General features: G+C 34.2%; 2 protein-coding genes across 2 annotated transcripts in view; both read right to left on the minus strand.

The window, feature by feature from the left end:
* Positions 1–311: 311 nt before the first annotated feature.
* Positions 312–16,723, minus strand: part of LOC136339960 (uncharacterized) — a 195,100-nt gene continuing 178,688 nt past the window's right edge. Inside the window, exon 8 of the transcript XR_010732231.1 lies at positions 312–323. The gene's annotated coding sequence lies outside the window, so the exon portion shown is untranslated. The remainder of the gene's footprint in view (positions 324–16,723) is intronic.
* On the minus strand, positions 12,379–16,685 carry LOC136338968 (acyl-CoA Delta(11) desaturase-like). The gene is made up of 6 exons (XM_066281822.1): positions 16,495–16,685; positions 14,319–14,625; positions 14,126–14,256; positions 13,866–14,071; positions 13,634–13,816; positions 12,379–13,580 (listed from the first exon to the last, which is right to left on the minus strand). Exons 2-6 carry the CDS (start codon positions 14,614–14,616, stop codon positions 13,328–13,330), a joined length of 1,071 nt encoding a protein of 356 aa, XP_066137919.1. The 5' UTR covers positions 14,617–14,625; positions 16,495–16,685; the 3' UTR covers positions 12,379–13,327.

Below are 16,723 nucleotides of genomic sequence, written 5' to 3' on the forward strand. Positions count from 1 at the left end.
GTTGCAGTCATTAATGTTTTTCCTAATGATTCATAAATTGCTCTTTCAAATATTTTGTCATCGACAATAGGTTTGTTTCTTTTGTAAAATGTTTTGAGAGGTCCGCTAGTTTTAAAATTATCTATTATGTGTTTGAGGACCTTTCGGCGTGGTTTTGTTTTTTTGTTATGAATATTGACTAAAATTTATAACATGTTCTGGTTAATACTTTGTTAATTTCAACATAAATGATAAGCATATTGGCAAAATCTTCGTTTATATAATTTGCGGATGTCGTCATACTTAAAGTAGAGTGCTAAATATTGAAAAGTGTGTGTTTGCAACTAAATTAAAATTATTAGGTTCAGATACAAACAAATGAATTGGAAGAAGTACTTATTGTTGATGTTAAATATGTATTCGTTGAAAGAATAGGGAAGGTTCTTATTTAAAAAATAAGAGTTTTTTTACAATTGTTAAATGCTAATTTTGGGATACCTTTTTGATCACCTTGTATAAAAAGGCATGATTTAACTCACTGATCCAAGGGCGTTAAAGGTTTTGTACAACAGCGTAAAATTTCATTGAAAAATTCTCAGCCATTTACGAATGATTACAAAATACATGAATGCCTGTAACTGTCATTTTTTTTTGTAAAATTCTAAATATCTCGGAAACCGTGAAACATGGGTATAGAATATTGCAGATGAAAAATGTTCATAGTATTTCATAGCATCGAAATTTGATATAGTAAGCAAGGTGTTCCATTTAAAATAGGCGAGTTGGCATTCATTTTCGGTGTAACCGCAAGTGATGTTTTTATAAATAAAATATTTTTAATCAATAAATCACCTTCACTTTGACATGATACCTAAATTTACACTTTTTCTTAGTAACAGGTTTCAAGATGCGGACAGAAATCAATATTCGCGGGACCCCCAGTGTATGAACGTTATTTACTATTTAATGTGTTGCAAATCTGTATGAACCAGGCTTGATCGTTGGGAAGTCTACAATTTTTCGCGATATAAGAATTACGGTGGTTGTCTGATTCATGGATACATATCATCCGACATTTCATTTTGCCGCAGACACTCCCCCAAATTACCGCCAATCCTGATCATTTGTCTTGGAGCGAAAAATATTTCCCTCGTATAAAATTCATTTTACATGTGACAGAGAACATCGCTCTTTCGGATTTCATCCCGAATAATCAAGCCGAGGCGAAATGCAAAAAGTGCCGATTTGTTTTTCCTCAAAATTATCATAAATTTGCATCTTGTTTCCCCTCCGAGTGTTTAGAAGTCATTAGCGTGGCTCCTGCGGGGGTGAGTTCTTCTATTGGCCATTTACCATAATTTAGTGAGCCACTTAATTGCCCGGTTTCCTAGGGTAATTGCATCGTTACCGCTGGGCTAAAATTTTTCTATAGCCGCGACATTTGTCGAGATACTCGGCTATATTTTCAATTAACAATTCCTCAAAATTAATTTGCAAGTGCCGCACAAAGACAATAGGAAATTTGCTGGCTGGATTCAGAAATGGAGCACACCAAGTCGGGCTCATTAAGCCGAACTTGGAAACACATTGCGGGCTTAAGTAAATAATTTCCATAATTTTGATATCACTGCAGGCGCTTGGCTTTAAGTAGTTGCTCTGCTCTGCACTCCCCTTATTTTCTGGAAAACTAGTAAGATTTATTTTAGACCTCGGGCAACATTTGCAATTCATTAACATTGCAGCCATATCCATTCTCAAATTGATTTCGTTCTCACTTAAATCTACCGCTTTTTCGTGGGTAATATTATGCAACGTAAGGTAACTGTGCGAAACGATATTCTCATTTTTACCCCGTGCAGAAAAATTATCTCCAGTAAACTTAGTGGTTTTTATATCGTTCTCACTAACGGAAAGAACCCTCCGGAAGTCGACTATTCCCCACATAAATTTCGTCATTACAACTCAATTTCGTTTTCGATTAGATTCAAGAAGTCCTGTCTCTTCCGTATAGTTTCAGCCTCAAACGATGTAATTACCGTTACCTACTTCCAACTCTACCCTGAGAACATTGAACCGACGTCTTAATGAAAAATGTCGTTCGGCTCGAAACTAATTTTATAGACTGAGACTGCGAGATAATAACCCTGAATAATAATGCGTTTAAAACCGAGTTCAGTGCCGAAATCTCCGGCATGATATATTGCGGTTGTCTTTGAACAATACGCCAGTGCCGTAATTACAAAGGGTGGGCATTATCACCTTGAACCCTGCAAAGTTACACTAAGCTCGGCGCAAAGATTATAAGACACTTCAAGTTAATCTGGGTTATTATCGCTTCATAGCCTGCTATCGTCTGGAATGGAATTAGTCCATCGTGTGCGTATCACCTGGAAAAGAGAGATAAATGCTGGATACAGCTTATTATTTTCAAGTTGCTTCGTCAATCCGGTCCTCAACTTTATGCGAATTTTCACCTCAAAATTTAGTTGATTTGGACATGCTGGCGAAATTTCTCGTTCCCTATCGGATTCCGGCTAGCTCTTAGAATTTTCAAATTGGACATCTTATTCCAACCTGTCTTTTCTTTCCAAATTTCCAACAAATGAGAATATTTGGAGTTGATTGACTGTAATACGGTTTGTGCTTCTGGAATGGAAGTACTCTGGGGTCCGACTCTTATATTGTTAGAACGAATGGAAAAATTGGAGACCAAATGGGACAACTGAAACTCGAACTTGACAAGACTACAATTTGAGCACTAATGCTTCCCATGTTTGCTTATGACAATGATTTTTTTCCTAAAACTTTATATATAATTTTGCCTCGAATGCCATCATAGCTTCCAAATAACGAAGCAAGGGAGCACGACAAATGTTTGAAAGTGAAAGGAGGGAAGTTGAAGAGAGTGCGAACTGTGCAACTTATGCCAAATTCTGGGAAATAGGAGGTCCGGGCCAGTAATTACAGTTTCTCCATGCAAGGTCTCTTAGGAAAACTATGCATCCCGAATATCTTTTCGTTGTTTGTTAAAAAAACACGTCAATTTTTATAGGGAGATGACATCACTTGGTAAAAAAGTTGTATTCAAAATATCACTCCTTTACCCCTGGACCCAGCCCTTTGAAATTTTTAAATTGAAAGAGGGGCTGTGTTATATTTCGTTTCAAAGATAATTTTATTCTCTTCATAGTTAAGTTTTAATTTTTTATTTTTGTGCGTCGATTTTGTAGAAATGAAACAAAATCCAAATAACTTGATTTCAACCATTTTTACTGATATACTTTTTTTTGTCGTAAGAACTGTTGAAACTGACCTCTATTAACTTCCATGCACACATCCAGCTGATCCTCAAAATGTCGTCGCGCATTGCCTAACATTTCTGGTGTTGTTGACGTGCACTCTTCGACGATTCAGGCACGTGATTCCCTGAGGGACTCAGATTATGTGTCAAAGATTTTGGTCTTCAAATGTCTCCGTAAGAAAAAATCCAGGGAACTAAAGTCAGAGGATCTCGCGATCCACTCTACTGGACCTCTTCTGCCAGTCCATCTTTCAGGCGATTCTTCATTTAGAAATTGAGAGACAGCGGCAATGTAGTGTGGAGGCCCTCCATCCTGTGGAAAAACTGGTCTTCGTTCTGAGAGGCGGGTATCTTGTTCAAATATTTCAGTTATACTTGTTGGTATGGCATCTTGTAGAAATTGTAGAAAATTTCTTCCATTTAAGTATCCGGGAATGAAAAATGGTCTAACAAACTTATTACCCAAAATCCCCGTTTAAATGTGCAATATTTGTGGTTGTTGAGTATGGGTTTCTCGAAACAAATAAGAATAAAAGTTATTCTAGTAACGACACTTATGTCTGTTAAGTTCACTATTTAAATAGAACGAACATTCATCACAAAATGATGTGTTAGACAACAAATGTCTGTTTAAATGTAACATGTCAGTAAAGGATTCACAGAATTCTAATCAGCGGTCGAAATAATCTTCATTAAATTCTTGTACCAGTTTTATGACGTAAGGATGGAATTTTACTTCTTTTTAAAATTCTATGAACAGTACCTTTTGAAACGCTGGATTAATCAGCAGTCTTTCGTACAGACGTTCCGTTGTCCATCTGAACATATCTCAGAACCGCAATTTGGACTTTATCACCTCTCGCTGGTCGGTCAACTTTGTGTTATTTAGTTTGGACGGAACCAGTCTCATTGAATTTTATTGACAACTCAAATGCATAAGGGCGGCATACTTTCTCAGAATAATTTATATTGAAGACATTAACTGTCGTTCTAGCAATTTTTTTCATGACACAGACTCACAATCTCGATTCTCTCTGGTAACATGTAAACCATGTTAATCAAATTAAAAATTGAACGAACTGCAAAGTCATGTTTTGCGACGAAGCATTAAAATCACTAAATGCAGAAGAAAACATCAATAAACTGTCTTTCCAAAAAATTAGGGTTTATCAATTTTAAATGGAAAGTTAAAAATGCGAGTTTCGTTGGTAGATTTGGAACGTTGAGGCGTTTTAAGTCTCACTTTACACCTTCAGGAATTATTACAACAACATTCACGGTTAAAATCTAGTTATTTAGTTTTTGTTTAATTTCTACAAGACTGACGTACAAAAATAAAATATTAAAGCTTGATCGTGTTGAGAACAAAATTGCCTCTCAAACGAGGTATAACACGACCCCTCTTGTGATATGAACATTTCAAAGGGGTGATCCCAAAGGTAAAGGGATGCCATTTCGAAAACAAATTTTCCTTGTTCCTATTAAAGTAGACGCGTTTTGGCGTTTTTTGACATTAAAAAAAATGTTCTGGATGGACGCTTTTCCCTGGGACATTCTGTATGTATAAAAGGAAATTTGCCGTGTCATAATAACTGTCAGCGTACCGTTATACGCTTAGTTTAAGAAGTTTGAAGGGGTTTTCAAATGAAGCCGACATTTTTATTATAATTTATAAAACAAATTGGGTAGTAAAAGATCAACCAAAGTGGTGCCTATTTATTTAAGCATTTTCTTACCGTAATTATGCCATATTGGCATCTATCTAACTATTCAACAAGACACAAGAATTATTTGATGCAATTGGACGCTTGATTTCAATTTGGACGATATGTGTTTATGGCTCAAATGTGTTAAATTTTATGCACGTCACAGGTTTCATATCAGCAGTGATGCTACCAAAATTAATATGTAGCAGGAATTTGTCAGGTTTTGGCGCAACGCTATCAGTATTTTGCAGTATTTATCAGAGTAACAACAAAAGTTTATAATTCTCAATTCCAACATATCAAAATTCAATTTACCTCTCTAACTGAATTTAGTGGCAACAACGGCCCATTATTTTCCAATTCTCTTTCGAAATAGTCGACAAGGGACGCTACAGGCTCTTCACGCCGATTGAGAAATTGGGTATTATATCAACAATAATAATAACAACATCGACGATAAATAACCAAAAGTGCTATTTTTGTTCTTAAAAGCACAAATTTTTACCGTCAAAATTAATGAACTAAGAACACAACGGTTAAAGCTCCAAATGAAACTAAACCTTCAACACATTAAGCGGCAACTGTGCAAAAAAAAAGGTTTTTTTAGACATACAAATATGTTTTTATTCTTTTTTAGCATATTAACTTTATATGACTTGTCATTTTACGTAAGGCGACTCTTAATCGATACATTTTGTGACGTGAGTAACAAGTTACTTGATTTTTTTGTAAATTTACGTTCTTGGTTCAAGAACATCTGACGGATATAATATAAACAAAAGAATATCGATTACGATGTTTTAATATTTAATCCAATCATTTGCTCCTTGTGTAGGTAACATGACATGATAATATTGATGTCGAATTTACTGCTTCACAATATACAGCATAGCTTCACATATTCATGCTTCAGCTATGCTGCTATGCTATGATGTTTGGGCAGGAAATAGTTCATTACGATTTTCAACTTATTTCCAATAAGACCTCTTACATCTAATTTTACAACGTTTACTCACATTATACTTGTATTTACACCGACCTCGTGTCGTAACAATGTACATCCCAGTTATACGTACATTAAATATTCTTTATCTTTACAGATTGCTGTTGATTTATAAACTAAGATATTCATCATCTGCAATGCTCCCGATAATTCACCTCTGCAGTCGCTTGTAGAACCCTTTCTTACAACCTAAATATTTTTCCACTATTACCTCTAAAACACACTATTATTACGTGCGTTGAATGATTGCAAATTACCTTTCCTCGCCTTTTTTTTAAATAGTTAAATAATGAGCTAATAACATGTGTATGGCTCATTATTTACCTAGCGAACTAATCGGCTGCAATATTGTCATTTATTTCCATTTTTGCATTAATTGTGATTGCCATGGCAGCGAACGTCAAATCAAACGTTGATGTTACGATTAAGAATGAGTGGTTTTTTTGTGTTTCGAATTTAATGTATGCTTAATTTAGGTAAATTTACTGTATCTTTTTTCTCATTTAAAAACGGAAAAAAATCGTTTATACACCAAAACCATGAAATAAATATGACCTCACGTCTTAGTGTCATTCCTTAAACCTTGAAATGCTTTTGATCTGACGTGACCATCATGTCCTAGATCGCTCAATGCTATCGGCTTCAGTATTTCATCTTGGCTTCATAATGATGTCGTTTACAACTTTGGTGTATACATATGATAGGATATACAGGATGAATCTTAAGTGGAGGTGTTCCTTTTAACACGAAATAGATCTCGAAAAACTGAGCAAAATCTTTACGTAACATTTTTTCGAAATCTCAAAAACAACTGAAATATGCGTGTACGAAACTTATAGCAAACATGAAGAGTTTTAATTATAATATTATTCTCTCCGGGATTGCTACAAAAGATGTTTAAATTTGTCCCTTATTGGTTCATCTGCTCTAATTCTCGTTAGTCTTTTCTACAACTCTGTAAAACATCCTGTGGGAAGACATCTTTTTCATTGGATTCTTTCTGCGGCGTTTTCTGTTCGTTCAACTAATTCTTACCTCTGTGTAAATTTCACTTGCAAACACCAAACTTTTCATATAACCACCCAGAAAAAAATCACGTGATTTAAGTTTGGTGATCTTCCCCACTATCTTATTGGTCCGTTACCACCTATCCACTTGTTAGAAAATTGGTTATTTAAAAATTCTCGTGCTTTTTTACTTTTTTGCATACATCCACCTTTAGGTTGTTTTTGAGATTTCAAAAAAGTGTTTCGAAAAAATTTCGTTTAGTTTCCTGATGTCGATGTATTAAACCAAAAAACTCTTAATTAAGATTCACCTTGTACGGGGATATACACGGTGTTTCCAATTAAGTCTAGAAAATTTAAGGGCGTAAGCCTGGATGGACTTCAAATAGAAGATGTCTAATAAACAAATGTACACAAATGTTTCGTTTTCATGATACAGGGTGTTAAGATATACGAAAAACAAAACGTTTTCCTTGACTATTTCCAATATGTCTGAAATAGTATTTTTGAATTTCAGCATGCGAATGTGCATTAAAAAAGTCCCATATTAACATGTACTCAGATTTCTTCAATGCGACAGTGGCGTGCGTTCGGGATCTTTATTGTTCTATTTACACTCGAAATAGACGATGTTGAGGTTGCCGTTAGTTAAGACCGATTTTTGTATTTTTTGTTTCAAATAGAATCGAGAAAAAAACTTAATTAAATATTATAAAAATTGTTAAAAATGACTACCATTACTTATAACGAAATCTTGTGCCCTGCCACTTAAGCTGCCATTTCATCAGTGAGTGAACAGAGAACAGTAAAAATTAATACTTATATTATTTTTTATATCAGTAAAAAAACCAATTAGAGCCATATTGGAAATATTTAGGGACAACGTTTTTTTTGTATATTTTAACCCCATGTATTTTGAAAATGCAGCATTTCCGAACATTTGTTTGTTAGATATTTTCCACTTGAAACGCATTCAAGAACACTCTCTTAAATTTCTAAACTCACTTTTAAACACATCCTATATAATATAGTGAGACAGTTTCCACATAATATTACCCTCTAATGTAGTTTATTGCATTACTATATAGCTTAAATAGGACTTTTTCCCATGATAGGTGGTCAGTTCCCTTATTACAAAGGAAGGTACGGTCAGTTTTAATACTTAACATGTTGATATGTTCCAAATCCTGTTTGCTCCAATTAAGTCCATTGTCCAATGTTAAGTCCAATACAGCAGCGGACGTCCCATCAATCTTGCCTCTGTTCTCGAAAATGCGTTATTGGTTTAACCAGTTCAGACGTTATATTACTTAGTGTAATTCCACATATATACGAATACCGTTGATATTATATTCAATTAGATGAATAATGAAAATGTTGGAAAGAATAATAATGAAAAAATAAAAGGAAAATGAAGAGGGACATCTCGTTTAGTTAGTGAAAAAACACCCACAATTCGGGTATCAAGGGAATGACCTTAACAAGTCGCTTTTTGTATGAGGTTATCAACAAACAGATGCTAAATTATCTCAACAATTGTATTCAAAAAGTTATTAAATTCAGTTGCGTTTCTTTTTGTTAGTAAATTTTTCGTAGTAATTATGTTTCCATTATGGTTGAAAAAGACAAACAAAATTACGCAAAGGTTACGTGGTGTCTTCTTTGGGTAAACATTACTATTGTTATATACGGTTCTTTTACTTTTCGGAATTGAACTTTGCTTATAAACCTGAAGAAGGTCTCGTACTCCGCATCCCTAGGCATCCCGCTAATCTGTTTAACTTCGGCCATGTGCCTTGAATAATGATCGATTTATATGGTGAAAGCATGGCCTAACAGGGCAATGCTTGCAGTTTGACGTGTTTCTGTTTTTCTTCGAATTCATAGTACAAACAAGGCTTGATTGAGGACTTTCTGCCAACGAGATTTATTTTTCTTGGCAAGGAAACCTCGCATGATTTTCTGCCATTTCTGATTCCACCGGTCCATTGGATTTACACGTAGATTGTAGATACCTACGTACCTCAGTTAAAATTTTCTTCTTTTCGCCATATCGCTATGCTATATCGCTATTGTTTACTTATAATGCCTCTATCTCTAGAAAAGACACTACGTATCGACTCTCCACGACGCTCAACGATTCGATTGAATTATCGGTGGAGAAAATTCTTATACATAAAGTTTTACATCTATGCAGAAATAATCCTTCATAAAATGGAAAGAAAAGAAAAACAAAAAAATTTTGGAAATGCTCCAATAAAGTGACTGAAAGTTAAAAAAGCGGGATTGTCTAATTTGTCTTGTAAGGCAAGGGAGGTTCACAATGGTCCAGTTGTGAGGATTCTCTTTCTATCTTGCTTGAATTTGCTGCAGTCTTTCAGTCATTCTTGTCACGTGTGTGTCTTTGTATAAAAGTTGGTTGGGAGCTTAATCTTTGTAATCAGTCTTAATGTAACTTGTTCTGTTATTTGTATGTATTATTTCGTTTTTTCCGTTGTAATTTTTCTTCAGTGTGTGTTCGTGGTCTAATAGTGATATACAGAGGAATTTGTATATTTTGTTACAGCTTTTGTACTGGTTCCTTTATCGTTATGCGCCAGTGATCGAAAGTGTTTTGTCCCTTTAGTCATTTTTATTTGCTCATTTCAAACTTGTTCAGTGAATTTAAGTTTTTTTTTATCGGTTGTTCTTAAGTATTTACGTGTTTTTTTGGTTCAGTTGCGTGACGTTTGATGAGAATTCAGGCAGGTTTTTGATAGCATTTGATGTTAGTTTCTATTTATAGAACCGTACAATTGTGTTGTCTGTTAGGGCCTAAGTCGTTCTACCGATTATTTTGACAGGTATAGTGGGTGCAGTATCGCAAGCATATGTGTTCATATATAGAAAGAAAGTGTCGCCAATCCTGATTTTTAGTTAATTTTTTTTTTATTTTCGCACTTTTTCGGTATTCAGTTTTCTAAGTGAAAGTTTATCATAGATGACTTCGGTTGACAGTAAGGTAACTTAATTTGTGTCACCAAAGGCAGTGTTGTCATGGTAAAATGTGTCAAAACGCCGGAAAGCATTTTAAGATAAATATTTATTTCTTTTTTTCCTTCGAGCGTAAGTCCGATAGAAAACTAATGAAAATTGAGGTCGACTGAAAAGCGCCTCGTACTAAAATTCAATTACTGGCGGCTGTTTTAGAATCATGGAAAGTAGTAACTGAAAAGTATGCATCCAATTTATTGTTGGGCATTCCTGATAGCCTGCAGACGTGTTTGAGGATGCATTGCCAAGTTATCGGCAAATAATATAAACTTGTGGACCTTTATGTATAATAAAATTTTGTTAGGAAAAAATGCAATTTAGAGGGTTTGATTGGAAATAACTACTGAAAATAATTACTGGAAATAACGATATTCAGTATTAGTTTTTTTTTTCGCAGTTAAAATCGAAATTAAATGCAATTTACGAAGATAACTGCTTCGTAATTTTTCATTTTTGAATAGAAAAAAATTAATTGTTCGGAAAATGTCCAACGTCGTACTATCGTGATTTGCTGAATCTCAAAAGGTCATTTAGGGCTTCTTATTTAGAACTCAAAAATTAGATCCATTTTTGGTCAAACCAAAAGTGACAAAATATTAAAAATCATTCAAAAATATTCGTAATCTGGTCCTGTATAGGTGGTTAAAATTTCAAATTTTTATACGAAAGAGCTTCAAAAAAGCTTTAGGGTGGAACCATATTCAGTTATCATCCGGTTTTCGTTGAGGCAAAAAACATTATTGTGTTGTCGTATAATATATAGAATTCAGCCATATGCTGCATATCCCATAGATGGTTTTAGTTAAATGAAAGTTAGATCCTTGACAAATTTGTGTTGCAATCGTAATCGAAATATGGAGCTAAATTCAACCATTACCGAAGCACCCTCGCTACCCTTCACATAAATTAAACCCACTTGAATTTGAAATGATGCAGTTCCCAAGTTTGTGTGTATCTAGACGCGTTTAGCTGTTTCTGTAGCTAAGTTTGTTTGCTGCAAGAAACTTTAGGAGATTATGTCACTTAACTAGAATCTGTCCAGGCTTATTTAAAGTTACCCGCCCGCTTAGAGCCAAGTTGGTACAGGCTGTCTCCCAGGCAGCAGTCCACCCAGGAGTAATGATTTGTGTGTGCATACTCAAAGCAAAATCTATCACCTTTTATATTTTATAAATTGTTGTGAAAATGTCTGAGAAGAGTGGTAAAGAATAAATCTGTGCTATTTAATGGTGGCGTATAATAAATCTGCCCAGCTTTGTAGGCAACAAAGAATGCCCTTCCAAAGGGAAACAACTCCGTAAATTTACGGGGCGGGCCTCCGTCGTTATATCAAGATTATGGAAATTATTTAGATAAACTCCTAAAGTGTTTTCAAGTTGGTTTGTTGGCTTTGGGGTTGTTGTTTGTGGCATAAGGAAAATAGCTAAACAACTTCGAAATAATATCTACCTTATACCACGATTATGCAAATTTATGTGATAGAAGTTCAATCATGCATGAGAACACGTCTTCCAAACAAGGCGAAAAAAATGTAATGAAAAAGCGAGAATACGAGATCAGGCTAAAATTGGGAATACATTGCGAGTTTAACAGAATAATTTGCATAATCTGGATTTCCCTGCGGGGGTTTGCATTTAAATTTAAGGTGTTGTTCCCTTTTGCACTTTCTTTGTTTTCCGGAATCTGAGGAAGATTTATTGACATGCAAGAAACAACTCAGATTTACATTTTATTGGCTCACTGGAGTCGACACACCCTGTTGTTCTGCGGTATTATTCCCGGATTACCTCTTGGGAGGTAAACGATGATCCATTATCGGGGTTGTTTTGCAACCTTTATAGCCAAATTGACCAATACGTGTAACATTTATTGAAGATGGAAGGCCTTTGCTGGATTAGTGTCGATGGGGAATATTTGCAAACGAATTGAAATCGAAACAATAATTAGTTTAATTTTTACTTTACATTGATGAATTCTATTGACGCGTGCCGGGCGCTTATCGATAATTAGCGGACAAATATTGGTACGCGTCAGATAATTCCCGTTGAAATTGTTCGATAATTGCGATTTTTAAGTGGACATTTTAAAATGTGAGGAAAAACAAACCATTTAGTATCGGACTTTAAAAATGTAAAAAAAAGTCTAATTGCATTTGATTAAAGACCCATTTGTCACCATTATTTGTTTTGATCTATATGACCAAAAACCAGTATTAAATGCTTCGTAATATATATATATATATAACCATATTTCTCTGATAAATGCCTATAGATGGATAGAAAAGATAGAGTAGACGTGCCAACTGCAGTCAGATCTCAGTTTCTAGATAGGATTTATAATAGATAAATAAGTAGATCTACTAAATAGTTAGTTTTACATTGTGTCTAAGCTCATGTAATGAACAAAGATATGATGCGAGGTAAGAGGCCCTAAATATGATTTGATCGCGCAATGGTGACAAATGAGAACTTGAACGTAAATGAAGTAATATTTTTTCTGACACGAATTTGTGGCCTTATGGATACGCGTTTGCTTTTGAACGTTACTACGGGTATCTCGATAATAAATCAAAAATAAATATTTTTAAAAAGTAGTATATGTCGAAGTTAACTTAATTCAAAATTTTCATATTCCTATCACTTTTAGATTCTAGTAAACTTTTAAGGACCCTATTGGGTGAATAACCCTTCATACATATTATTGAACGCGTATACTTATTGATGTTAAGAAGTTTCTATTTGGGAAGTAGCAATGAATTTTGGGCTCATAAGCTCCAATTGCTGTACATCGGATAATTTCTGGTTTTAACATTTTATGGATTTCCAGACATCTACATCTATTAGTAAATGTCGACCTTCTCAGATGTTTTTAACTTCATCTTTCTTTCTTTCTCATCCTAATTATCTTTGGTAATTCTGATACTTTTTTCCATTTAAGTTTTTTTTTTAATTTTAAATCGCATACCCTTGAATTTTAAGAAATACCAAAACTGGTAGTTATATCTGAAAAGTAATAAGCTCCTAAGACAACAAATAGAGAAGAGGGCTTGTTTTTCGATATTCGAGAGTATTGTTCTGTAATCAACGTTCTATTTTTAAACCACAGGGAATAGTTATCATCAGTTAAATAATGTTCTTTCTTATACGATAAGAACCTTTGATTATAACCCATTCTAAATCGATTTAGAAGCAATTAGCGACATAACACGAAACTGTTCTTCACTTTAACCAGTTAAATCCACACCTCTAAATATGTTGTACGATGTTAACTTCACCTTGAAACGATATACCCACTTATTCTAATATTGTGAGAGTATGTGTGAACCATCTCCTTTGTCCTTAACCATATTGTCAATAATTTCTGAAGATGTAGTCTTCAACTCGTAAGCCCAACCCAGCTTGGCGAAAAGATCCAACCAAAAGGTGGTGAAATTGGGACGACGGCCTATTTCAGCTGCTCTGTAATCCCAAGGAAATGAGTGATGGTAGTTGTGCCATCCTTCACCGAATGAGACCCATGAAACCAGTTTATTTTCGGTTGGTTGAATGTGCCTGCGGATATTTTTGAATAGAGTTAAATAATCTTGCGAAAGTCTGACACTTACTTGTTATAGGGCTTATTACCGTAAAAATGGGCAAAGCTGTTAACCGCCCATGTAAAATTAAGACTTAGGCAATATCTTGCTATGTTTATATGCGTGGTGAGTAGCCACGGCTGGGCGAAGAATACAGGGGGTATTATGATGGGTAAGATGAAGCAAAATATTAATTTAAACCATGCCCAATGTCTGGAATTTACAAGTCAATCCCAAATTTTCAAATTTCAATCCCATCTACCTGATGTGAAATGCCACCAATGGATCACCGCATATATCACTAACATCAATCATTTTCCCCTTGCGTATCACTTCTGGGTGCTTTTTCATGCAAAGCCAACCAACATGTGCAAACAGGAATCCTCGATTTGAGTTATGGGGATCAGCCTCTGTTTCGCTGAACTTGTGATGCACTCTATGATCTTTTACCCATTCAAGTAATGTGTTCTTAGGAAGTATTTTAGGCATAATTTTCCGGTAAATTTAGCAATGATTACTTACTTGTCCAGCTACCGAGTAACAAAAAAGAAGGATGACTTTCAAGGGAAGAGTTGCTTTGAAGCATTTGTGGGTCCAATACCTGTGGGCCCCAGCGGTGATTCCAAAAGCCCCAATTTCACCGATAAGTAAAACTGTTATGAAATGGAAAAAATTAAAATTCATAAAACAAAAATTATAAAAATAAAAATATTACCATAACAGAAAAGCCAAAAGTCTTTTATGTAGTTAAACGTTATTAGAGCGTGAAGCGTTAGTAGATGTAAAACTAATATTCCTATGAGGTTCCCCCAGTAGATTTTGGTCTCAAATTCTCCTAGGAAACATTTGTATCTCCCTTTCTTTTGAATTGCTTGTGAATTTTCATAGTTGTTTGCGGGTGGCAGTTGAATTGTTTCATCTAATTTTAGGTGATCTTTAGTATCGCCTTTCAGATTTAATCGCAGTTCTGCTTCGTAGATGGCTTCAGTCGATTGCCACTGAGGTAGAATCATTTTGAAAGTCTGAAATGGGGTAAAAAAGAAACATATTTAAAATTGAAGTTTTCTGATTAAAGTTCGATTTGAGACCCTTATTGTTCAGATCAATTCATCATCTTAATTGAATGTTAAGTGAGCCTTTAAGTAGAAAATTAAAGGACATGAGTAAGAAGGATAGACAAATGGCACGAATGTTATCTCTTGATGTTGTTAGTGAGCGTCGTTCTTAGGTTCACTTTACTGTCTTAAGTTGATTTATCTAATTTCATCTCATTTTAATTAAATATCTATTCTACTGAAAAGTTTTTTGAAACATATGAAAGATTTACAAGCTTTCATACTTCTATGAAAATTCGTTATGAGCTCATGTTCTCATCATTTATTCGCACGTACCAGCTGGCATGAATACCTGTTTGATTGTAGTTATTTAAAACAACCGCAACCCTAACCAAAAAATGCAGACATTCGTGTTCAAATTACTTACTAATTACATTCCTAAGGTTAAGATCTTTAAAATGTTTCTTCAATAGCCTTATTATAGTATTTTGACGACTTTGTTGACTTCTGTTTTGACTAATTTCACGGCTGATTATATCGTTAAGCGCTGCATCTTAGTGAAATTTTCTTTCTTTTATATTATATTTCACATGTCTATCTTTCTCTAATTTAATTTGCATTAGTTTGATTTTATCGTTTTTGAATAAAAATTATTTGATTTGCTTCTACTGAAACTGATCAACTTCTACGAACTTTGCGACTCGGATTGATGTATGTTTATGCAATAAAACATGATCCGAATTATTGATCGGTGAAAGAAAACTTCCTCGAAATCGAGAAAGTTTCCTTTTTATTGAATTCTTGATTACCTATTCAGAGAATCAGTAAATCAGACCAGGCTGGGTCAATTTAAACTATTGGGAAATTCAGGTTGCTTTTAAAAAGCTACAATAAAACATTGTAGGTCTGTACGGATATTCAGATTTCATGAAAATAATTTTCCTAAACAACAGCAATGAATTTAATGACTATTGAATCGATTAATTCCTCTCCCAAACGAGCTTTCGACCTTTTTGTAATTCTATTATTTTGGCTTATTGTTTTTTTACCGTTTTTATTAAAATTGTGTATTATCAAGAGGTGTTCTTATCAATGGCTTGAATATAAAGAAGACGAAATATGGGGATATAAGATGAACTTCCTAAAATGCTTATAAATGAGATTGTGAGTGAGAGTGATGTGAAAATCTGTGAAAATGGGAATTTGATTCAATCATGTATTTTTAAACAAAAATGAATTTTCAATTATCCGCTTGTGTTATCTTTGAGTCGTGTTTTTTTTCGTCCCAAAAACCCAATAACATCACATTGAAGTTTTTCAAAAATTTTATGTGAAATCGTGTAATATAGGAATTATACGGAAGGGCGTTTTCAAGACTTGAGATTTTTTTGTCTTATATTTAAAACAATTTTGAACATTTTACTTCGGCCCACATTATTATTTAATGTTGGGAGATGGTAAGATTTCTCTGAAAATGCCATTAACAAAATTAATTCATTAACGGTAATGTCATTTAATGTCTGTCGGATTAATTACGACGTGGAAAGGAAAATCAAAAACAAACTTGATTATATTTCCTAAATTCAGCTGATATTTCCCAGTCAGGTTTGGAACAAAATTATATATACCCACCTGCACGTATTTACATAGGTATATTGAAATATAATTACCGGTCATTAATTGAACATGGATCTAATGTGTCATTAATGCTGAATTCCTTTGGTATTTTAGTAGAGATGTGCATGTTTTGAAATATTGTTATTCATTCAATTCAGTGGAGGGAAAAAATTTCCCTCCCTACAAGGGAAACTTTTCTCTTTCCACTTAATGACTCACTCTATTTAAAGGGCATTCCTCAATGTCTTTCTTCACAAATACACTCAGACCAGTATGACGCCACTAAGTTACTGTATTCTGGCCTTTCTGTTGTATGGTCACCAGTTTCAAGCTCAAAAGTTTTATTGGGACAAATCTTATATCGATTTAACGGATTTAAATAAATACGAAAAGTTAAATTGCACTACCAAATTGACGACAGAAATCATTTAGCTAATTATTGACTATG

The sequence above is a fragment of the Euwallacea fornicatus genome, chromosome 1 (genome assembly GCF_040115645.1).
Source record: "Euwallacea fornicatus isolate EFF26 chromosome 1, ASM4011564v1, whole genome shotgun sequence".
In the NCBI taxonomy this organism is placed as follows: domain Eukaryota; kingdom Metazoa; phylum Arthropoda; class Insecta; order Coleoptera; family Curculionidae; genus Euwallacea; species Euwallacea fornicatus.